This window comes from Lampetra planeri, chromosome 48 (assembly GCF_965212315.1).
Source record: "Lampetra planeri chromosome 48, kcLamPlan1.2.h2, whole genome shotgun sequence".
In the NCBI taxonomy this organism is placed as follows: Eukaryota; Metazoa; Chordata; class Hyperoartia; order Petromyzontiformes; family Petromyzontidae; genus Lampetra; species Lampetra planeri.
In genome coordinates, this window is record NC_136154.1 from 3692755 (window position 1) to 3716688 (window position 23934).

Genomic DNA, 23934 nt, shown 5'->3' on the forward strand with positions numbered 1-23934 from the left:
CCACGGTGCAAAGTAGCGTCGGGGGAGGTCGTCCAATTCCCTGGTCGCCGGAAACCGTGAAAGTTTAATCCCGATAAGGGCTTCTCGGATAAAAACCGGTCGGCCAGGTGACCTCCCCACGGAGCTCTATGGGGGGGGGGGAATGCGTGCGGGTGTGTTCGTGCGAGGTGAGGTGAGGGGGACGCGGGGTCGGCTCCGTCGCTTGGTGGTGGCGAGGTCTTAGATGGGGCGCCTGCTGAACGGCTTCGTGGCGGCGGCATGACAGTTGTAATGAAGAGTCGCCTCTACAAGTGTCTCCGGAACCCATTAAATTTGGTGTTAGGAGTGGCTATGGAAACAACAAGTAAGTAACGTACCCTCAGTCCTGACGGCGACGTCGGCGAGCAAGCAGCGGCGGGGCCGCCGACTCCGTCCCACAATGGCACCGCACCTCTGGCTGAGCAGCCGTCCGTCCCAGCGGCCGCCCCTCCTCCATCGTCGGGAGCTCCGCTGGATGAGGCGCTTCTCCGTCTCACGGAGCTGCTTCACGCCACAGACTCCCTCCTGGGCGAGATGCGTCGCTCACAGGTGATGGCGGGAGGGAGGGAGACTGCGCAGCACCCGCCCGACACCACCACTGCCATCCCTGCCACAAAAATGGAGGACGCCACCACCGTTCCCGCCACAAATGTGGGGAATACTTCTGCTGGGGGCGCAGTGACCGCTGCGAGCCACGTCACTTCCGCCGGGGGCGCAATGACCGCTGGGAGCTATGTCATTTCCGTTCCCAGAGCAGTCCAACCAAACAACGCTGCATCATCAGCGCTGCGACCTTCACCGCCGGGCGACAGCTCGGCCAGCGCTGGTGACGTGGGGCCATCTTGATCCGGGTCGCCAGGCAACGGTCACGCGGCTCACATCCAGCAACGCCTGCCGGAACTGAAGGCGTACTCTGCAGCTGGCGGCGACTGTCTGGTTGGCTGGTGGTTGAGGCGCTCCACGCCCTCCCAGCCATGCTGGATGGCGATGCCCTGGCCACATTCCTTACGGTGCCACGGGCAAAGCGAGCCACACTGACAGACGCCCTTCATCAGATGCGGCTGATTTACGAACCGCCGTCCATAGCACGTCACCGCTTCGATGCCAGGAAGAAGACGGCCTCTGAGTTGGCGCTGGGGTACCGCAGTGCGCTTCTGGCCATGGCGGGGGTTGCCGACCATCGCATGGATCAAGACATCGTTGATTCATTGGTGCTGCAGAAGCTCCTGAGCTGGGCCCGCGAGCTTCGAGTTGCCATGCCAGCAGCCGACGACCACGACTTCACGTCTCTACGCGCTGCCAGGTGTATCCAAGCACATCTCCAGTTCCAGGGGGATGCGACCGTCGCCGCCTGCACGGGCCCATCTGAGGGCCAGGGCCATGACGTGGACTCAGGGCCTCATCAGGCCTTCACGGCAACAGAAGGTTGTGGATCCACGTCCGACCAGCGATCCCAGCGCGACTACCACCAGCGGGACCGGCCAACCTCGCGCTAGGATGGCGTGTCCATCGTCTGCCACAACTGTGGCCTTCGGCGCCATGTGGCATCCGGCTGCCGGGCCCCCCAACGCCGGATTTCAGGACCTCCGACCGCGGCGCCTCCCTCACCACCGGCTTCTTGGCATACCCAGGCGAGCCATGGCACCTCGCACTCTCGACCCCAGCTTACACCAAGCATGCACTTTCACACCTCACAGGGTGGTCATGTGTCGGAGGAGGGGGATTCGGGGCCATCATTGAGCGACCGGGTGCTCGGACCGGGTCAATGGTCCGAGTTGGCCCATAGGGTCGTTGCCGCGGCGTCAGGTTCCTCCGCCATAGTGGATTCTATCGAGGGGGTCGATGTTCATATGTTGGTCGACACGGGTGCATCGGCGACCATCATATCAGATCCAATTTATAACATTCTACCCGATACATGCCGTCCCCTGCGGCCAGTTGATGTGCCATGCTTTGCCGCAAATGGGGGTTCGTTGGGCATCATGGGAGGGATCAATGCCCAGATCCGCATTGCTGACGTCCAATGGATGGACCCATTTTGGTCTCATCAACCCTCGCCATTCCCTGCCTCCTCGGAACGGATTTCTTGGGGAAGATGCCCATTAAAATTCTCATTAACAAGAAGTGTATTGAGCTCCCCTCCGGCCAATGCATGGCCTTACTGCCAACACCCACTCGGTTGCACTCCGCATCCACGACAGTGCAGGCGTTGGTGGCCTGTACAATTCACATTCCTCCCGGGTCTCAGATGTTGGTTCCCCTCCAGCTTGGGAAACCCCTTGACTCCTACGTGTTCATGGCGGGCACTGTGATCGGGCCTTCGCGTTCAGCTGAGCGGGCGTCGGACCTCATGTGTGCACAAACGCTCGTGCAAAGCAACCGCGAGCCCTTTATCCAGGTCCTTAACACGGGATTGAAAACGGCCGTCATCCCTCAGGGGATGGTGCTCGCTCACGCAATGCCGGATGTGATCGTGGGTCACGTAGGGGATGTGTCCCCTTCCATTACCAAGCCGGGTCCTGACGCGGGATGGCTCGACATGCTTTGCTCCAGTTGTGCCGATTTGTCACCGTTACAGCATGCTAAATTACGTATGCTGCTGAGCAATCCCAGCAATCCCACACGTTGGTGGTGCCCACCTCCCTGCGGGGACGGCGTGTGTGGGAAACCCACAGTCCCTCTTGCACTTGGGCGTTCAGAAAACGCTAGCCAAGATCCAATTGGAATTTTTCTGGCTGGGCATGGCAAACGATGTGGCTGACCTTGTGCAAGGTTGCACCGAATGTGCACGGCGGAAACCACCTGCTAGGCTGTCCTGCCCGCCGCTCCAATCCATTAAGGTTTCCTGGGTCAATGAGATCGTGGCGTTGGATATTTTGGGTCCGTTTCCCGCTACTCCTCGGAGTAATAAGTACCTTTTGGTTGGGGTGGAATATTTTACCCGATGGGCCATGGCCTGGCCACTCCCCAACCAGTCGGCAGCAGCCATTACGGAGGCCTTTTTCCAGGGCTACGTCCTGGATAAGGGTGCTCCCGAACGCCTGCTGACCGACCAAGGGAAACATTTATCTTCCACCCTGTTGCGGGACATGTGCAACCTGCTAGGGACACACAAAATTTGCACCTCGCCATATCACCCAAAGACTGACGGTATGGTCGAGTGATTACATAGGACACTTACCTCCATGTTAAGCCACCAGGTGTCTGAGTCACAGACTGATTGGGATCTCCACATATCTTGTGTCTTGGCTGCCTATAGAATGGCGCCCATGCTGCCACGGGGTACTCGCCATTCTATCTTATGTATGGTAGGGAGGTTTGCCCTCCAATCGACGTACAATTGCGCATGAACCAGCCCGCACCTAGGGCTAAGATTGCCGACCCCTTCCGTGCTAATGTGCGTCGTCTTGTGGATGCCCGGGAGGCTGCTCAAAATAACTCTGAAGCTCGTCAGCTTGCTAACGAATGGTTGCGGAACCTCCGCACGTCCCGCCATGTTTGGGCTGAAGGGGACCGCGCCTGGCTTCCTCAAAACTGCTTATGCCTTGGAGAGGCCCCGTTGCTATTGTCCGCATTGTCCGCCCGAAGTGCGTCAGGATCCAGAATGGCAAGCGCCGTTGGTTCGTACACCCGTCACGCCTAAAACCTTACATTCAACCCTGCACACCTCCCGCACTTCTGGGGGCCGAGAGCGCAACGTGTCTGACGAGCTGCGCCGCGACGATGCTGATACTAACTCTCGGGCAGGTCCCATCATCCCACCCTTAGGTGCCTCGGGAGTGAAATCCACTGTTGTATATATAGGCCTTTTTCCATTATTTCATATTAAGAATAGTTCGGCCAATATTTTTTTTCAATAATAATAATAATACATAAATGAAAACCAACACTCTCAACTCCGCTACCCCTCACAAGCCGTACCAAGCATCTGGAGGTCGTAAAAGACCATTAAATAATAAACTCCGAGGCAAAGAAAGGCTAACGACTATCTGCAAAATCTCCAGATTGTCAAAGGACCGCATGCCATGACCTTCCCACACAAACTCGTATTTAAACATACAGGCCGGTCTGTTACAGAGCAGACAAGGCAGAGAGACACATGGGAGGGGAGCCGTATTGATGACATTAAGACACATCGAGGGGAACTACTTAAGGACTTGATAAAATGTGACAAAAGTGAACACGTTGTATAAATTGCAGAAATAGCAAGACTGGACTCACACCTTCTCACAAAGGCAGACAGACAGAGATTGTGGAATGAGGAAAATTTCGGAAAGGAAACGGGCGAGAAACTGTCTCTGATAGACGAGGTAATATGTCCTCACACCCTCGTAAGGGAGAAGGAATCAGTGCTCGCGACACCAGCGAAACTCACAGACGTTGATTCACAGAACAAATACGAAGGTAGCAGTACACCACATTCTTGAGTATGTGACCGGAGTCCAGGAACATACTACACAAAAAGTATGGTTATTGATCAAATTAACTTTGACAAATAAACCCCCTCGCAACTCGAGAGAAGGGATGGAGAAATACAGATGCAGCTGGAGACAAGTGGGACTGACAACCCCGAAGTCAAAATACACTATAGAAGTGATGTTAAGAAGCGCCACAGTTGGAGTGATATCTCATCTGACACTGACTCCTCTGACGACGACCAACTTTCCGAATACTCATTCAGTAGTAAGACTCTGAAATTGATGGACAAAGCTCTCGTCATATCGCAACAGTAGAAGCGGAGGCAATGATCAGAGGTCTGAGGAAAAGGGACAAGAAAGCGAGTCTGCTGAAAAGAAGTTTACATGAATAGGCTATACCATGGGTAAAGTCATTACCATAAAAGGTTAGGAATGATTTCAAACAACTGAGCCTGGCAGTGATTCGGAATTTTGGAGAATATTCAACACTGTCTGAGGGGTTTAATGCTGACAAATCTATGACCAAGTGCGTAGACGAGGATCCGCGAGATTACCTCCTACGATTTAAAAGAGCGTATTACGCAGGCGATGTGGATCAGTATCACGAAGGTGACAAAATGTTCTAGATTATGTTTTTTTTAATCCTTGAGTCCAGAGATTACAGAAATTGTGGGAATGGTTATGGACCCAGAGACGGCCTTTTTACACCGCATAGAGAATAGGGCTCACATGGCATGGCTATATAGAACTAGAAGCCATAATTCGGATCCAACACACAGGGAGAGGGATAATGAACCCAGCCTTTCCGAGGGAAGTAAAAATCAAGTGAGCAGCTACAACTGTGGTGCCACAGCGACGGGGCCGCTCTGCCGAGCCAGGGAGCCGCCCGGCTTCCACCGCCGCACTGCCCCCCATCACCCCCCCCACATAAACACGCACCCGCACCCACGTAGGGCCTCGTGGTCGGGTCACCTACCCTGAGTTTTCACCCGAGGGCACCCTAGGGGGGTTACCCCACGGTTTCTCAGGGCCAGGGAATTGGACAGGACCCTTCCCAGGCCAAGTAACACTGCGGCGCCGTGGGCGGATTTGAGATCGCACGACCACGGCGAGCTCAGAGAGCCCCGCAGTTAGAAACGCATACAAACACAAACACGGGTCAGCAGGGCAGATAGCTGGGATCAGGACCCGGGACGACTGATTGGTCGAAAGGTCAAAGGCCGGCGGGATCGCAAAAGAGCGGGAAATCCTAGGCTCAGGATTGGTCGGGAGACCAAGGCGGTCGGGACGGGGGCGCCTAGCCTTTGATGTGGATAGCTTAAAAGAAAACGCAGGGGCATTAGGGAACTCTCTTCTTCTGGAGTTTGGACACGGAGTCGGCGACGAAGGAGTCATCGGGCGAGCCGCCAGATTGTCTGCAGGACGATCTGAGCGCCGCAAGGTCACCAGGAACTACAGACGGTATCGTGTTGCGCGCCTTACAACACCTCAGAGCAGAAAGTAGGATCCGTGGGAGAGGGTTAGTTCGGGGTAAGGACGAGTAGGAAAGCGGTTTAGCAGAAAGCGCGGCATAGAGTAGGGCTGCACGCCACCAAAGAGTGGGTTAGGAGCGTCTTGCTGGCCCGCACACACACACGGGTGGCTCGGTGGGTTAACAAGGGCTAATAAAATCTCGAGCGTAGTAACGGAACCGTGTTGTTGGGTGTTTTTGAACGTGGTATTAGCGTGCACTGCATTCGCGGGTGTGTGGTCGTTGTATGCGTAAAGGCCGTGGTCTCTGTACGATTGTGCGGGTACGGAGGTGTGTGGGTTAACGCCCGGGGAGAGCACTTTTGTGTGTTGGCGTGACTACGCAGCCGTGTGAGAGGAGAATCGTCCTTGTACGATACTTGTGTTGACGTGCACGCGCGAGTGGGGGAGGGGACGAGTCGTCGTGTCGGCGTGTGCCCCGCTTGCGTGTGCTCGTTACTTGCGTAAGCTCTCGGCGTGCGTAATCGGCGTACCCCAGGTGCGCGATCGTAACGTGAGCGGCCAGAGCGGCGCAAGAGTGGGTATCGCGTGTGGAGCTGTATGTGTGTGCGCGCACGTTCACGACGTGTGCGATACAGGTGCGCGATCCTAACGTGAGTGGTCAGTGTTGAGTGAGTGCCGCTGGGAGCTGTGTGCGTGAGTGCGCATACATTCGTTACGTGTCGGATACGGGTGCGCATTGGTAACGTGGGTATTCGACGTGGAGGCGAGTGCCGCCCAGGGCTGTAGACGGGCGCACGCTCGCAGCGTGCAAGAGCTGTATGTAGCGGCGTAAAGAGGGGGAGTATGGCGTTTGATTGATGATGCCGTGCGCACGTATGCTTGCAGCGTGGGAGCGCTGCGTGAAGCCGTATGGGTAAGGGCGTCGCGTTCGAAGGCCGGCGAAACCCTAGCGGGTATTAGGGAGGTGGGGTAACAAACGGAATAGGGGATGATGGAGGGAGGGATCTCGCGGGCCAACGGCCCCCACATAATGGTGTCAGAAGCGGTACGGACCCCCGCGTTACCTCACGCTAAAATAAGACTAATATTTACCGGCCGGGGGGCCCCTACGTGGAAGGCATTCGCCCGCAATCTCTTAGGGGCCAAGGAAATTAATGGATGGACGGACGCGCAGGCAGTACGTCAACTTAATATGAATCTTGATGGGCGGGCAGCCGATTTTGTAGAAGCGTTACCCGCGAGCGCACAGACACAGCTAGAGGAGCTGATGCGCCGACTCGATCAGCGTTTTGGCACGCGTGACGAGGAGGAAGCAAAATCGGCCTTAGAGGCGCGCCGTCGCCAACCTGGCGAAGATCTACGTGATTACGCCGAGGATGTGCGCGAGTTAACCAAGATCGCGCGCCCGGGGTACGCAACTGATGTTATTGAGGAACTGGCCACCGAGAAAATCCAGCGGTACCTGTCTCGCACGGCGTGGTGGCAGCCAGACATGAGCTGCCCACGTCTTCCCTTTAACACCCTTGTCGAGCGCGCACGTAAGTGTGAAATAATTCACAGCGAACGCGCGCAGCTCCGGGGGCTGGGACGAGAGCGCGCCATTGCGAGCCTGCTCTCGGAAGACGAGGAGGAGGAACAGGAGCTCGCGAGGACGGTAAGGGGCCGGAAAAGAGAGCCTCCAGTGTCCCGCGAGACAACCCCGGGATGGGTTGCCGGTATACAAACGGGTATAAAGGACGTCTCCGGCCAGGTAACCCAGGTACGCGAGGAAACGAATAAAAATATGACCCAACTGCAATCCTCCGTTGAGACCATCCGATCCGACATGGGGGAACTAGACTCCACGGTAGGAGGGCTAACTGGAAGAATAGCCCGACTAGAAGCAGAGTATGAGCAGCAGCGCACTGGAGGAGGAGGGAGTGGGCAGAGAGCCCACTACGGAGCCGCCACCCCTCCCCGGGCGTGTTATGTGTGCGATCGGCGAGGGCATCTCAGGAGGGACTGTCCTCAGGTCGCCCGAGCTAGACAAGAGCTAAGGTCAAACACTAAGGCCCCCCTAGAGAGGGGACCACCAGGGGGTGAAATCGACGTCGCCCCGACACAAACAATCTGTAGTGATAATGGCGAGCGAGTGATCTCCACACAGGTTCCAGCAACAACGCCCCCGGAAACGGTGACTCCTGGCGACTGGCTACGGGAGCTGGTGGCGGGGATCACGGGGGCCACGTCGCTGGTGGAAGGGGAGGTAAACGGAGTGCGTACCCGAATTCTGCTGGACACGGGGGCGGTGGCCTCGCTCGTGAGTGCAGCGCACTGCAGCGCGATCGGGGTCGACGTGCGTCACCTGCAGGCCCCGGATCGCGCGCTGCACACGGCAAGCGGAGCCGGGATGGGGTTGCTGGGGAAGGTCTCCCTCGAGGTCCGTCTAGGAAACCAGGTGTGCACACAGGAATTCTACGTTTCGAGTGTGTTGTGCCACGAGTGCATTGCAGGAACGGACCTCCTGGAAAAGTTGGGACTTAACGTACAGCCCCGGCAACGATGCGCTACGGTGGAGGGCAGCGGGGAGCGGATTCCGTTCCTAGGACAGGAGCCGAATCGCCCACGCTTCACACCCGTGGCCGCTACGCTGGTGTCGGCCGTCACCATCGGGCCTCTCGCCGAGATGCTGGTGCCAGTGGCAACCCTCTCCACCGACCCAACCCACCGACCATCGGGCGAGGTAATGCTGACTCCTCACCCGGAGTAGGCATCACGATACGGGGTGGTAGGGTCAGCCACACTGGTAAACGCAGATGGGGGCCGGCTGTTTATACGTGTGTTTAACCCACACAGTACCCCGGCAATGATACGACGACGCACCCCGGTAGCCACCGTACACCCCCTGCACGCTCGCCACTCGAACGACTCGGTGTTCGCACTCTGGGCGGAGGACCCTGGCCGCCCCGAGGACAGCCAGGATCTGGCCTGGCGGGTCGGCCCGACCCCCCGAGCCGAGATTGTTCCACTGCAGGATGCGTTACATGTGCCTTGGGCAGCCTTACCTAAGGGGGAGGCCGATCAGCTGCGCGGGTTATTGCGGGAGTATGCCGACGTGTTCAGTGAGCACGATTCGGACGTGGGCCGGACCGACCTGGTCAAGCACCAAATTGACACAGGTGCAGCCCGACCCATCAAACTCCACGCATACCGAGTGGGCGCGCCTGAACGGACCCAGATCAAAGAGGCAGTCACGGATATGCTACGCGATAACATAATCCAGCCCTCCGCGAGCCCTTGGTCTGCCCCGGTGGTACTGGTAACGAAAAAGGATGGGTCAACCCGGTTCTGCGTCGATTACCGTAAACTAAATGCAGTCACGCTCGGCGATGCCTTCCCCATACCCCGCATCGACGACACCTTCGACAGTCTCGCAGGAGCGCGGTATTTTTCCACCCTCGATCTGGCGTCCGGTTACTGGCAGGTGGAGATGACGGAGGAAGATCGGCCGAAAACCGCATTCACCACCCCGATGGGACTATTCGAGTTTCGAGTACTCCCGTTCGGACTCACCAATGCGCCTGCGACGTTCCAGCGGCTGATGGAGTTGGTGATGCGGGGCTTGCAATGGGAACAGTGCCTGATTTACTTGGACGATGTGATAGTGTTCAGTAGATCTTTGTCTGAGCATTGGTCCAGGCTTCGAGAGGTGTTCGAGCGACTGCGAGCGGCTCATCTGAAGCTCAAGCCACGTAAGTGTTACATCGCACAACGCGAGGTGGGGTACCTCGGGCATCGCGTCAGCGAGGCAGGCGTGCACACCGATCCGGAGAAGGTACGCGCCGTAGTGGAGTGGCCACGGCCAAGGAATCTGACGGAGATCAGATCATTTTTGGGGCTCGCCACCTATTATCGTCGATTTGTAAAGGGATTCAGTCAGATTGCATGCCCCCTCACCCAACTCACCTCCCCTAAGAACCCCTATCAGTGGTCGGAGGCCTGTCAGACGGCTTTCACCACACTCAAAGACCACCTCACCCACACCCCCACCTTGGCTTTCCCAGATTTCACCACCGATTTTATTTTGGACACTGACGCCTGCAGCAGTGGGCTGGGCGCGGTGCTGTCGCAAGTGCAGGGTGGGACGGAGCGGGTCATCGCGTACGCCAGTCGGACCCTGAGCGGGGCCGAGTTGAACTATTGCATAACCCGTCAGGAACTGTATACCGTGATTTTCGCGTGTAAACAGTTCCGACCGTACTTGTACGGCAGTAGATGTCGTGTGTGCACCGATCATTATGCACTGCAGTTCCTCCTTACATTCAAGGAACCGCGGGGGCAGATGGCTCGGTGGTTGGCGCAGTTGCAGGAGTACAACCTGCAAATCGAGTATCGGGCTGGCCGGACGCATGCAAACGCGGACGCCTTGTCGAGGCGACCCACGGTGTACGCCGAGACGAGGGCGGAGGAGGACTGCCCGTGTTTCACGGGGGGACGCTGCCGGCAGGCAACGGACCCCCGAGAGGCCGCGGCCACTGACCCCCCCCCAGGGAGAGAGAGTGCAGTGTGCGCCACAGAGACCCTCGCAGGTGGCACTGAGAATCCCGTCGACCGCCCGGCAAGCGCGGGACCCGCGGCTCGGGACCCGATCGGACGGATCCAGGAGGACGTCGGCTGTGACTTCCCGGGCCTAAACGATGAGCAGCTGAGACAGACCCAGCAGCGAGATCCGGATCTGGCGGCAGTGGAGGCGGCACTGCGGGAGGAAAAGAGCGCCCTACCAGGACCCTGGAGCGGTTTGTATGCCCGGTTGTGTGTACAGAACGGAGTGGTACGGGAGTTAACCGAGGCCGGCCAGCCGGGGTGCATCTGTGTTCCTGCCCAGGTGCGACCCCAGCTGCTACGGCTGGTGCATGACCACCCACTCGGGGGCCACGATGGGGAACGACGTACTCGAGAGACCCTGCGTCGCCAGTATCTCTGGCCTAAATTGGCGCAAGATGTGGCCGCCTGGGTGCAGGGCTGCCGGGCCTGTCAGCAGTGTGGGCAAAAGCCGGCGAGGTACCAGGTACCCCTGAGGCCGTTCCGAGTCAGTCGGACGAATCAGTTGGTCGGAATCGACCTACAGGGGCCCTTTCCACGATCCCACCGGGGCAACCGATATATTCTCGTAGCGGTGGAGTACTTCATCCGCTACCCCGTGGCGGTGGCTATCCCGGATAAAACAGCCCTCGTAGTGGCCCGGGCCTTCGTGGAAAACTACGTACTTAAGTGCGGGATCCCCGAACGAGTCATTACCGACCAGGGAAGTGAATTCGAGGCCGAACTATTCCAGGCGCTGTGCCGAGTGTTCGGGATCCAGAAGGACCGAACCACGGCGTATCACCCCCAGGCGAACGGGATGGTAGAGAGGATGAACCAGACTCTGGCCGGGAAGCTTAAACGCATGGCGGCCGCGAATCAACAGGACTGGGACGAACACCTCCCCTATGCCCTGTTCGCCTACACCACCGCCGTTCACACATCTACAGGACAGACCCCGTTCCTAATGATGTTTGGTCGCGAGTCTCGCCTGCCCGCAGATCTGCTGTTCGGTGTCCCTCCGCCGCAACGGGAGGAAGGGAGCCACCCCGTGAAACACTTGCTGGAGACCCTGCGAGGGGCCAGGGGCCGAGCCTACCCGCACGGAGAGGCCGCACACCAGCGGCAAGAGCAGGGCGCCCGACCCCGTATGGAGCCCCCCTTCTACACTGCGGGCTCCGAGGTGTGGCTGTACACTCCCCGCGTCGGTGCCGGACAGGTGGGGAAACTGACCACCTACTGGCGAGGACCCTGGATTGTGAGACGGCAGATCTCACCATGGACGGTGCTGATTCAGGGAGGAGAGAGGGGCCGGGAGATGGTGGTCAACATCCGCCGACTGAAGCCGTGGCGAGCAGCCCCCGAGGGGGGGAGCCCCGCCGTCCAAGTACCCCGAAACCCCGGGGTCCCCCCACCCCCCGTGCCCGGGGGCCTCGCGCAGTATATGGGCCCCACGGAGCCCCGGGCTCCGAGGGTCCCCGGGCGGGGCCGGGGGCGACGAGGACGGCGACCCCTAAACCCCACCGCCTCTGAGTTTGTTCCCCAGCCCGCAGGTGCCAGGGGCCGAGGGGAGCCGTTGGAATGGAGGAGGAGACCACTGCCGGAGCCCCAGAAGACGGAGCCGCCACCCCCGAGGCCAGCCACAAGGGCCGGGCGAATCCCGCGGACCCCGCGGCGATACCTCTTGGGGGCAACCCAGGCGAGGTGCTCCAGTCAACCCGGGACGGGGACTGGCACCCCGGGGGGCTATGTGGTGCCACAGCGACGGGGCCGCTCTGCCGAGCCAGGGAGCCGCCCGGCTTCCACCGCCGCACTGCCCCCCATCACCCCCCCCACATAAACACGCACCCGCACCCACGTAGGGCCTCGTGGTCGGGTCACCTACCCTGAGTTTTCACCCGAGGGCCCCCTAGGGGGGTTATCCCACGGTTTCTCAGGGCCAGGGAATTGGACAGGACCCTTCCCAGGCCAAGTAACACTGCGGCGCCGTGGGCGGATTTGAGATCGCACGACCACGGCGAGCTCAGAGAGCCCCGCAGTTAGAAACGCATACAAACACAAACACGGGTCAGCAGGGCAGATAGCTGGGATCAGGACCCGGGACGACTGATTGGTCGAAAGGTCAAAGGCCGGCGGGATCGCAAAAGAGCGGGAAATCCTAGGCTCAGGATTGGTCGGGAGACCAAGGCGGTCGGGACGGGGGCGCCTAGCCTTTGATGTGGATAGCTTAAAAGAAAACGCAGGGGCAGTAGGGAACTCTCTTCTTCTGGAGTTTGGACACGGAGTCGGCGACGAAGGAGTCATCGGGCGAGCCGCCAGATTGTCTGCAGGACGATCTGAGCGCCGCAAGGTCACCAGGGACTACAGACGGTATCGTGTTGCGCGCCTTACAACACCTCAGAGCAGAAAGTAGGATCCGTGGGAGAGGGTTAGTTCGGGGTAAGGACGAGTAGGAAAGCGGTTTAGCAGAGAGCGCGGCATAGAGTAGGGCTGCACGCCACCAAAGAGTGGGTTAGGAGCGCCTTGCTGGCCCGCACACACACACGGGTGGCTCGGTGGGTTAACAAGGGCTAATAAAATCTCGAGCGTAGTAACGGAACCGTGTTGTTGGGTGTTTTTGAACGTGGTATTAGCGTGCACTGCATTCGCGGGTGTGTGGTCGTTGTATGCGTAAAGGCCGTGGTCTCTGTACGATTGTGCGGGTACGGAGGTGTGTGGGTTAACGCCCGGGGAGAGCACTTTTGTGTGTTGGCGTGACTACGCAGCCGTGTGAGAGGAGAATCGTCCTTGTACGATACTTGTGTTGACGTGCACGCGCGAGTGGGGGAGGGGACGAGTCGTCGTGTCGGCGTGTGCCCCGCTTGCGTGTGCTCGTTACTTGCGTAAGCTCTCGGCGTGCGTAATCGGCGTACCCCAGGTGCGCGATCGTAACGTGAGCGGCCAGAGCGGCGCAAGAGTGGGTATCGCGTGTGGAGCTGTATGTGTGTGCGCGCACGTTCACGACGTGTGCGATACAGGTGCGCGATCCTAACGTGAGTGGTCAGTGTTGAGTGAGTGCCGCTGGGAGCTGTGTGCGTGAGTGCGCATACATTCGTTACGTGTCGGATACGGGTGCGCATTGGTAACGTGGGTATTCGACGTGGAGGCGAGTGCCGCCCAGGGCTGTAGACGGGCGCACGCTCGCAGCGTGCGAGAGCTGTATGTAGCGGCGTAAAGAGGGGGAGTATGGCGTTTGATTGATGATGCCGTGCGCACGTATGCTTGCAGCGTGGGAGCGCTGCGTGAAGCCGTATGGGTAAGGGCGTCGCGTTCGAAGGCCGGCGAAACCCTAGCGGGTATTAGGGAGGTGGGGTAACAAACGGAATAGGGGATGATGGAGGGAGGGATCTCGGGGGCCAACGGCCCCCACACAACACCCCACTTGTGAGGCATTTAATACACCAAGCCCCACAATACAGAGAGGAGCAAGCACCCACGAACTACCAACATAATTACACACACAAATGGCAAGGTAACAATTCAGAGAGAGAGTGGCACACACATTGGAGGCGACCACAAAGCACAAAGTCAAGTACCTATGTGAATCACAGGGAGTGGAGGCCAAAAGCAGAATCATACCAATACCCTATGCCTCCAGCGAGAGAGTGGCACACAAACTGGAGGGGACCACAGCGCACAAAGACAAGTATTTACGGGAATTGCAGGGCATGGAGGCCAAGAGCGGAATCATATCAGCACCTAATGCAAACACAATCTGCCCATTTACGATCGATACCTCCACCGGCTCTACCAGGAGGGAGTAGAGAAACAGGAAATAAGGAAAAACAAATGGGCTCAACTGAGATAAAAAATGTGGCACAAACACGTGATGAATCACCCACATTAATTGAGAATGAGCTGTCAGTGAAAGCACTACCCGCTATATTACAGCAAAGTCACAGCCCCGTTCAAAAAAACATGCAGGCTGCAAGTGGCAAGGCAAACCAGAAGGGTAACAACTCTAAATGCGTCGAGTACCAATTCTGATAATGTGGTAGAGAACGCAAGCATCGCTCCCGTAATTGACACACCTATCGAACGTAAAAACATAGCTGCATTGAGATGTGATCCGACAGGAGATGGTAACAAACCACAGGAAGGAGGAGAAAAACCCTGATTGCCAAGTAATGGGAAAAGCCGCCCATTGTGTCGCGGAGTTGCATGATTGTACTATGGATGGGCCAGAGAAACTTGCTACAGGTACACGCCCTGAGGAATGCAGGCATCAGCCTTTGGATGAAAAATTGTGCATTGACACATTGAGGATGGATGTAGATCGGAGTGCTGAAATGGAGGAAATGAAGATCCATGACAGATCGGGAATTGTGTTGAAACCCAGCACACTCACAAGCACAAAAAGAAAGACCCAACGGGGCACAGAATCGAATCGACGCACTGAGTCGACAAATGCGCATGTTGCTGCGGGGATGGCAATTGCCACCGACAGTCGAGCACGGAAACTCGTGGTGTGTGCGGATTTTGGTTATGTGCAGCACAACTTCACGCCACACAGTCCCACAGGGAAAGAGAGTGACACGAGAAAATACAAAAACGAACAAGCAAACCGTGCTCAATTGACCAAAGCCATAAAAACGATGAACCAGGAGAATATTGATAATGATCATGAAAATGCCATAAATGAACCGAGTCTGAAAGACTGCGTGGAAATCAGCATGTCAAATTAAAACCACTGAGCAAGGAAAGAAAAATTCCAAACAGACAACACCCTTAATCAAAAGTGGCAAAGCAGCAGACACTCGTAACTTGGTAAAAATGTGGCAAGGAGGTAACAAGAAGACAATGCACAACCGTGTTCGAAACCGCTGCCTAGCGTTTCCCAGGAACTAAAACAAAAATCACAATAACAATAAATGATAAGAACCGATGTAACTTGTTGCCTTGATAATTGTTTTTATTTCAAATGTAACCATGCTAAGTTTTTGATACGTGCGCGCGCGTTGTAAGGACAATAGCAGCCGAAACTTGAGAAAAGTTGATGGTTCATGATGGAAAAAGGCATTTATTTTGTTTAAAAATAACCCGTGACCAATCGACCACTGATCATTTTTAAAAGGGCGGAATGTTGTATATATAGGCCTCTTTCCATTATTTCAAATTAAGAATAATAATTCGGCCAATATATTTTAGAATTTTATAATAAATAAATGAAACCAACACTCTCAACTTCGCTACCCCTCACAAGCCACACCAAGCATCTGGAGGTCGTAAAAGGCCATTAAATAATAAACTCCGGGGCAAAGGTAGGCTAACGATTATCTGCAAAAATCTCCAGATTGTCAAAGGACAATCTCCTCACACAAACAGAGCCATAAACACAGGAACATAGCAGAGACAAACATACATTCCAACCGGCGATTTATTTAACGGTAAAGTTTGAAACTCAGCAAAAAGAACAAATCGCATCATAGACTGCAATCTACATTAGTGGCTTTATTATTGCTTACCTTATATTACTCTTATTCACCGTATATATATATATATATACATTTTTTAAATTGTATCTTTCTATCTATGTAACTTCACCAAATGAACCAAAGGACATGAGCTCCTGCAATCACGAAAACTTAAGTCCAAACTTAAGCTATCTCTCCAACCTCCGGATATCAAAATATAACTCAAAATAAAACACGATCCCTGGCGACACAGACGTATAACAAAGCTTGGCAATACCCTCGGAATAATCGTGGTAACAACGAGGGGCATTACGAATCTTGGTTAAACATGAACCAAATAATAACCACGAGATATTAGACCGGGGGTAACTCATAAGAGATACAAGAAATAGATCCAACACACACAAGACCAGATAAAATGTATTCTATAGAGAAATCCTCCCAGACGCCTTTGTCTTCCAGATGCATGTGGTAGTAATAAAATCACAAAGAGAAGAGGGGGGAGCCAGGGAATGACACTCACAGGGGAAACCCCTCCCTCCAGAGAGTTTATTGCGCAATCAGAATCTGGGTGAGGCAATCTGAGGCATCTGTTTTCCACGGATGAAAAGATGGCTTGAGGAGGACGGCGGCAGGAACCAGGCCAGGGTGAGACTTAACAGATTGCTTAATAAATCAGAACACACACACGGACACACGTACAGCTGTTCTCACAGCCTGAGAGTGAAATCAAAGAAAGTTCCGGTCTTTTGTGAGAAGGCGAGCCGAGGGGAGAGAATTTCAGATATAACCAGAGACACTACCCATACATTGATGCTACTCCAGCCAGCTACTGCAAGCTACTGCAAGGGACAGAAGAGCTACGACCAGCGACCAGACTCTGGGGCAGGGCCTCGATATCAACCATGGGTGTTGTGTCTCGCAGAGAGAAGGGACGATGTGTTGTTAAGAGCTGAGTTCGGCATGGACCGACAGAGTATCACTGAAAGTTGTATTCTACATTTATCCTGATGTTTTGAGTCGCTTGCAAAGTCAAGGATTGCGATAAGTTGTATTGTACGAAGTTTTCACAATTGTTTAAGAGGGTGCGAATACAATTTGCAAGTTTTTGAGTGTGAGTCCCAGCCCCCACGAGCAGCTGCAGCTCGAGTTGAACTGACGAGCAACCTCAAGCAATCAACCTCGAGAAAGGGCGGAAAGAGCCAAGCATTGTCTAAGCCAGCATCGAAGAAAATCAGCTGCACGCGCAATCATGCGCTGCAGGAGAGCACGGATAAGGAGAAAGAGCACGCAACAGCGCCACCGAGCGCCACCGAACAGCGGACAAGCGACAAGCGTTGTGCCGAATCAGCTCATCCGGCAGGAGAAAGAGCCTGACCAGCCACCCGTGAGGAAGAGGAGATCGCCGGCGAGAGCGCCGTGGGTTCGTCCCACACACACACCGACCAGCACCAGCTGGGAACGAAGTCAAGAGTGAGGAACGGCGACCAGCAAACGAGCTAGTGCATCGCCAAAGAGCACGGAGCAGGAGAGAGCGCGTGCAACCAGCTCATCCAGCAGTGGAAGGATTCGGCAGCTGCCAGCAGACACGCCCCGAGCGAGAGGGAGCAACGAAGCCGTTTGTATGACACGCCCACTCTCACACGCTCACCGCTCCGCAGGGAACAAACTAAATTTTGGTACAAGGAATGCCCAACCTCGGCGTCTGCTTTACGCAAATTGATCAAAGAAGACACACGCACACAACACGCATATCGGGACGAATAAGATTGTTCCAAAAATGTATCTTTGTGTTTCAAGAAGGGTTGCCATTCCAAGGTGGTGCGTTAAATATCAACTGATCGTGAAAAAAGTACTGCCCATTGAGTTACGTGGATACAGTCGTTAAGAAGTATTTTAGTCATTCGTTTTCGTTAATGCATAATCTTGCCAATGAATTAATTGACGCATACCTTGCCTTCGGGATATGTTTCTTTATTGCTGTTCGTATGAATATCGTCGCATGCATGTTTAAGGACTTTTTCCTGTCGCCGTATATGCTCGCGTTACTCCGAGGAATTTATAGATTGTTCTGATTACCCAGTTTGACAACGTAATCACTGAGGGTTAAATGTACGAATCAATGAGGAGAACATCACCAGGAGTACTGTGGTAACAATTCCAAGCATAAGAGTTCGCATATTAGAGTGTATGTTTTTGTTTAGAATAAGAGTTGCACAGAAGAGTCTGAGTGGTTCCTTCCTAAGTTCATGCGTAATAATCTTAATTATAAGAACTGTATCCTGCTGGGAGATTTGAATTTGGAAACCTGACATAAAATACTAAGACATTATCAGTAAATGTTAAAGAGAGAATAATTGTATTATCCCGATTGATGATACAACCCTAAACAAGGAAGCCGAGCTTAATTTAGCATAATTACATCACACTTGCATAACTTCATACAACTCATATTATTGGTTCTTTCGGTAACGTCGCATAGAAGGGAAATAATAAAATAATATCAATATGTGAGAATTTTTATTGTTTTATATTAATATTATTTTATTATTTCCCTTCTACGTGACTTTACCGAAAGAACCAATAATATGAATCCCTGCAGTAACGAAAGCTTTAAATCAAAATTCATACAACTCATCGTATTATCCTGATTGATAGTACGACCCTAGACAACGAAGTTAAGCATAATTATGTAACTGCATACATTAGCATGATCGCATGCATTTACATGGCGCACGAGGATAACCCCCGCATTAGCATAATTTATGCATATAATAGCATACATTTGCATAATTTATGCATATAATAGCATGCATTTGCATAATTTCGGATACTTACAGGGTTTTTTTTACATTTGTATTATTTTCATTAATTTTTCATATACAACACCACCCAGCCACCCCCAACGGCCGATCTAGCGGGAACTAATGCGCACCACCAGATCGGCGAGCCAGAATACGGGCCCAACCCCGGGCTGTCGGCCCCCTCGCGCCTCCGCCGCGACCGATGGACCTGCCACTCAGACTCGCTCCAAACTCAGAAGATTTTCTTGACCCCCGCCCCCAAACTATCATCCCACACCACCGCCACTCACTTGGCAACATGCACATTGGGCGGGTGGGGCCGCGCATTCCTCCTGTATATATATATGTGTACATAGTGTTGCTGGGTATTGGTGGAATGCGTGCGGTTGTTTTTTACATAAGATAACAAGTGGGGGGGGAGGGGGGCTGCCACTTCCTTCACCTTCCCATTCACACGTTCATTCATTGACGCATGCATACATTTAAATTTTGATGATTTAAATTTTTTATTTTTTATTTTATATATTAGTCTTGTTGTGTTATTGACAGCCGGGTCGGCTGGAGGCTACATAGGGGGGGGGGGGGGGGTAATGTAGTGCCGTAGATGGGCCGCACTTACCGGCAGTGGTAGACGTGGCCCATCTGCAGGCGGTACCTCGTACCACCAGGGGAGGGGCTGCAGTGCCAGCCCAAGAGAGGGAGGGGCTGCTGGGGGCTCAAGATCCCAGACAGGTAAGTCCCTCGGTGCCCACAACGGAGGGGGGGGGCTGCGTGGGTTCTGGGGTCCCACGCAACCCCACCTCTCGATGGGCAAGGGGCATAAAAGGGCACCTCCCTAGCCGATCGGGACCAGTCGCAGCCAAAGAACCAAGACCAGCCAAGCAAGGACCCTGGACCCCCTTGCCCCACTTTCCTTGTAAGGGCTGGGACGCTGTGCGGGCCAGTGGTGGGACTCTGGGACTCCCGGCAAGGTCCGAGGAAGCCAGAGGTCTAGACCCGCACCTTGGCTGGGTCGCGTCAGGTAGCCTCTCCTAGGGTAATCATAGCCGGAGGACCCGAGAGCGTAGCCAGTGTTAGGCACGCTAGAAGTAGGCTGTGTCCCTAGGCTGTATCAGGACTGTTGGCGTGGAGTGTTGTAATAAAAAGTCGCCTCTACAAGTGTCTCCGGAACCCATTACACTGGTACGGCACAACGGTGTGTTGGAGAGTAAATCCACAACATTTACAATCTGAGTATGACGTTTCGCCAGTAATTACAACCGGCATCATCAGGCGACAGCCAGATTTGTGGAGAAATCCTCCTCCTGTTTCGTTCCTTAAATAGAGGGATAGATTAACACGTAGGCTTTCACGACCAATATCATCCATAATAGAGGTTTGTTTTGGGTTAAATTGCGTAAAAATATAAATGTGTCGTTAAAACCCGACAGCCAACTAGTAAGGGTTGTCACATTAACAGAACATGCCAATTCTTCACTTGTACAGCACACCGGTGTGTTGGAGTGCTGCAAATGAACGGTTACAATGATGGACATATCAACAGGGCATTGAATGCTTTAACCAAATCAATTAACACGGGCATTGAAACTGCGCAAGTAATTAAAACGATCAAAATACCGTGAATTGCGGGAGTAACTGATAAACTAGCCAGCTGTTTGAAAAAACAAAATATCTGAGTCAGATTTGGCATGGTACATAAAATACAGAAGTTAATATCTGGTACAAAAGATGTATTACCGAAGCTATCAACAGAAGGTGTGTACAGGATTAAGTGCACTTGTGACAAATGTTATGTTGGGCAAACATGACGAATGATCAGCACGTGACTAAAATAACATCAGAGAAATATAAAATTATCCTAAATACAATTGTCAGCAGTAGCAAAACACGTGTATCAACCAGGACACTGAATTGATTGTAATAATGTTGAAGTTCTGTGCAAAACTAGCTACTACTGGCCAAGACTAATTAGGTAATCTATCGAAATTGAAAGTAAAATAATTTTAACCGTACAGATAGCTACCGACTTAGTATAGTCAAATAATACATTGTTTAAATACATGCCGATACAGGGCACCATACTTTAATAGGCATTACTGTTGGTAAGCTATTTTAATACAGGAAGGACAAGATCAAAGGGCTCGCATAATGTGCATGCATAATTACGTTGACTTATTAATCCCTCCCCCCCCACTTTGCACAAAAGCGCAGAAGTGTGGTCACCACATCTACGGCTTTATATGAAGAACCAAACAGCTGGACTTCTCCACAAATCTGGCTGTAGCCTGATTAAGCTAGTTGTAATTACTGGCGAAACGTCGTTCTCAGATTGTAAATGTTGTGGCTTGGCTCTCCAACACACCGCTGTGCTGTATTAGTGGGGAATTTGCATGTTCTGTTTATGTGACAACCCTTACTAGTTGGCTGTGGGATATATGTGATGGCGTCACTTCTGAGCCCTTCTTGTGGGAAGGCCAGAGGGGGGTTGGGGGTTAAGGAATGCATATAAATTATAATGGGCATCCATTGTACATTATGCATGCACAAACCTACGTGTTAAAAAGACAAAGACCCCCGCGTATAGCCTTATCAGACTGTTGGGGCAAGTGCTGTTAGTGAGTAGCAGCAGCTATAAAGGCCGGCACTGTGGCACACGAGGGGGGGTGTGGCCAAGAACCACTCTCGGCCGCCTTTGTCTCCCCAGTGGCGATGTTTACACAACGCGCCAAGTACTCATTTGAGGCTGAGTCGACCTACGGGATGCCCAAGACCTTGTCAAATTATCGTCACTGATGAGGGGTGTGACCAGGAATCGAACTCAGGTGGCCGTGTTCATAGTGCAGCGTAGTGCTTACCGCTACATTACCGCTCTCCACATGAACATGTAAATACACACAAGTGTACACACATGCACACGTGAACATACACACATCATGAATACATACACACACTCATCCTGAGTACACACACACATCGTGAGTACACGCACACACACGCACTCATCCTGAGTACACACACATCCTGAGTGCACACACACACATCGTGAGTATACGCAGACATTCATCCTGAGTACACACACACACTCATCCAGAGTACACATACACACTCCACTTTAGTACACACACATCGTTAGTACACACACATACTCATCTTCAGTACCCAAACACCCTCATCCTGAGTATACAAACACCCATCCTAAGTACACACACACATACACATCTTGAGTACACACACAGTCATCCTGAGTACACACACATTCATCCTGAGTACACACACACTCACCCTGAGTACACACACACACTCAACTTTAGTTCACACATACACTCGTCTTGAGTACACACACACTCCTCCTGAGTACACACACACACTCATCCTGAGTACACACACACACACTCAACTTCAGTACACACACATCGTTAGTACACACACATACTCATCTTGAGGAAACACACACACACACTGATCCTGAGTATACAAACACCCATCCTGAGTACACACTCACACTCATCCTGAGTATACACACACAGTCATCCTGAGTACACACTCATCCTGAGTACACACACACACTCATCCTGAGTACACACACACACACTCTGAGTACACACAGACATCCTGAGTACACACACACTCATCCTGAGTACACACACTCATCCTGAGTGCACTCACTCATCCTGAGTACACACACATCGTGTGTACACACACACACTCATCCTGAGGACACACACACATCCTGAGTACACACACGTGTATACACACAGACACTAACCTTTCTCTTGGTACTCATGAACGAAGATGAGTCCACGATGCATGATTGCAGATGGAGATTCCTGTGTGCGTGTGGGGGGAGAGAAACAGCGTTGGGAGGGCAACTCACTGGCACATACTAAACTGAAAACTAAATTATTTCATTTTAACCAGGTAACGTCCCACTGAGCTGCTACGTCGTTATTTTTCAGAAGCCCTGACCTGGCCATTACAAATGATATCAGCTCAACCAAGTCGTCTGACATCGACATCATGAGGAAACTACAGACGCATAGAGACCCATGTAGATCATAGAGACACATGAAGACTCAAATAAATACATAGAGACCCACATAGATACATAGAGACATATAAAACACGTAGAGAGACATAGAGACACATATAAAAACATAAACACATAGATATATACCTAGAGACACGTAGAGACCCACTGAAATACAGAGAGAAAGACTTAGAGATACATGGAAACCCATAGACTAAATTAAACCCCCCCCCCCCCCCCTACTGCCGAGACCTATATAACCTCGTGCCACGGCAGATCTCTCGCCTACTTCAGCAGTTTTTCTTTCTGTGGTTATTTTTCTACCTCCGTGACTTGACCGAAAGAACCAAAGAGTACTTGACCCATAGACTAACACTGAACATAGACAAACACTAGCCTCATAGTCTAACACTGCCCATATAGACTAACACTGCACCCATAGATTAACACTGATCATATACTAATACTGCCCATAGCCTAACACTGCCTAAAGACTAGCAATGCTCAGATAGACTAACACTACACCCATAGACTAACACTGCCCATGTACAACACTGCCAATAGACTAACACTGGACCCATATACTAACACTGCAGATAGACTAATAGTGGCCCCATAGACTAATACTGGGCCAATAAACTAACACTGCCTGTAGACTAACACTGTCTTTAGACTAACACTGCCGATAAACTCACACTGTCCCTAGACTAACACTACCCATAGACTAACACTGCTCATACACTTACACAGAGACACATAGGGACCCACAGACTAAACTAAAAACGAAACAATTATTATTGTTACCAGGTCAGGACCCACTGAGCTGCTCTGTAGCTATTCTGTCACAAGCGACCTGGCCGGCCACACCTAACGAAGTGGCTTATCGTCATCATCGTCGTCATCGTCACGTGGAAATGTAGAGCGCAGCAGCCAAAATAAAAGAACTTTGAATGCACGCGTGACGTTGATTCGAAACGTAGGGGGGGTGGGGAGCCCGCAGTGACCACCACAGGGAAAGAGAGAAACGCAGACTGCAAAAAGAAGCAGCAGGCGTCGTCAGGGTCAGGATCGAACCCACGAGCTCCTGTATAGCAGGCGAGTAATTTAACAGAGAGACAGAGATCACCCGTATAGCCTGTAACACGCTGTTAGGACAAGTGCTCTTAGCTAGTAGAACCTAT

At 53.1% G+C, this 23934-nt stretch overlaps 1 protein-coding gene across 1 annotated transcript in view; it reads right to left on the reverse strand.

The window, feature by feature from the left end:
• The window catches only part of LOC144733718 (von Willebrand factor A domain-containing protein 5A-like), a 76858-nt gene extending 53138 nt beyond the window's left edge, over positions 1–23720 (reverse strand). Inside the window, exons 1-2 of the mRNA XM_078615744.1 lie at positions 23558–23720; positions 22493–22553 (exon numbers count right to left, since the gene is read on the reverse strand). Of these exons, the coding sequence (XP_078471870.1) occupies positions 22493–22535 (43 nt within the window). The 5' untranslated portion in view covers positions 22536–22553; positions 23558–23720. The remainder of the gene's footprint in view (positions 1–22492; positions 22554–23557) is intronic.
• Between the last annotated feature and the right edge of the window lie 214 nt (positions 23721–23934).